The sequence below is a fragment of the Tachysurus fulvidraco genome, chromosome 9 (genome assembly GCF_022655615.1).
Source record: "Tachysurus fulvidraco isolate hzauxx_2018 chromosome 9, HZAU_PFXX_2.0, whole genome shotgun sequence".
In the NCBI taxonomy this organism is placed as follows: domain Eukaryota; kingdom Metazoa; phylum Chordata; class Actinopteri; order Siluriformes; family Bagridae; genus Tachysurus; species Tachysurus fulvidraco.
Genome location: NC_062526.1, coordinates 28338308 through 28339790, shown reverse-complemented (window position 1 = coordinate 28339790; position 1483 = coordinate 28338308). Strand labels below are relative to the sequence as shown.

Genomic DNA, 1483 nt, shown 5'->3' with positions numbered 1-1483 from the left:
AATTTTATGTATTTTATAATTAAATTTATAGATAATATAATATTTATATAAAATTATATTTTATATATAATATTTTATTAATATATATATAATTTTTTATACTCTATTATATATTGCATATAATACAGAACAATGATGCAAAAAAATGGTCAAATATATCATAATAGCATAATAACGTAAATCTTAATTTTATAGAAATATTTTGGGGTTATGCTAAAAATTTGTGACAAAAGTTAATTCATGAAAGAACATTGATTAATTCAGAGTCTGTCAGAAAAATATGTAAAGTTACAGTTAACTTAACACACCTCCTGAACCACGGATAAAACAGAGCATAAATAACTGGATTAATGGTGGAATTAAGACAAATCATGATCAGAACTTTCTGAATTGTTTCTGACTGTAGTTCAATAACATTCCCTAATAAACTGTAAATAAAAAATGGAAGTAAACACACCAGAAACACAGACACTAAAATACCGAGGACTTTAGCTGCTTTTCTCTCAGATTTCATGGAGTGTGAGGTGATTTTCTGTGTTTTAGGCCGTGTGTGATTATTAAGCTCTCTGATAGCAGTGACATGTTTCTTAGCAATCACAAAAACTAGAGTATACAATATGATTATTACAGAAAGTGGAAATATAAACAATACCACAAGATTAATTACAGACCAAACCTCATTCACAATTAATAAACATTGTCCAGGACACATTACAGAAGTTTCAGAGCTTCCACTGAAATAATAAAATGCTGTCATATACATAATACACACACACCAGTTAGAATAAACCACATTGCACATAGTCCTCCTAGATATAGAACTCATGTAGAGAAAAGGGTTTGAGAGAGCTAAATACCGATCTACAGCGATTAGGGCAACATTATAAGTTGATATGGCCATGATGATACCAGCAATCCACAAAAAAGTGATGCAGAAATCTCTCCCAAAAATCCAGCATGACTTAATTGTCCAGATTAACATTGGTGGCATCACTAAAGCACCAACAAGGAAATCCGATACAGCCAGAGAGAGCAGCAGCATGTTTGTTGGTGTGTGAAGCTGCTTGAAGTGAAGAACAGAGATGATGATGAGCAGATTTCCACACACTGTTAGCAGAACCACAGCAGCTGAACACACATACAGTAAGATATAAACTGCAGGAGATACAGATCTCTCTATACAGGAGAAATGATTACAGTGATTAGACTGATTGAACTCCATCAGGTTCATCAATACAGCATTTCTCTAATGTCTCCAGAGTTTAAGATAGTAAATGTAAAAGATCAAATGACTTGAGGCTCAAGCAGTCCTATTGGTTTTATAATTTAGAAGTGGAGTACGCCCCTGAGTTTGAGTGACAGCATAATATACATGATGTCATGCCTCTGTGGAACAAATAGGTCTAGTTGCCAAAAGAAGTAAACCTGTTATTAAGCAGATTTATATGTCACAAATTCTCAATTAAATATGAACACAAAGTTC

At 32.5% G+C, this 1483-nt stretch overlaps 1 protein-coding gene across 1 annotated transcript; it reads right to left on the bottom strand.

Moving 5' to 3' along the window:
* Window positions 1–238: 238 nt before the first annotated feature.
* Window positions 239–1231, bottom strand: LOC113651681 (trace amine-associated receptor 13c-like). Its single transcript, XM_027160523.1, has one exon. The coding sequence runs from the start codon at window positions 1229–1231 to the stop codon at window positions 239–241; it is 993 nt and encodes a 330-aa protein (XP_027016324.1).
* Window positions 1232–1483: the final 252 nt, after the last annotated feature.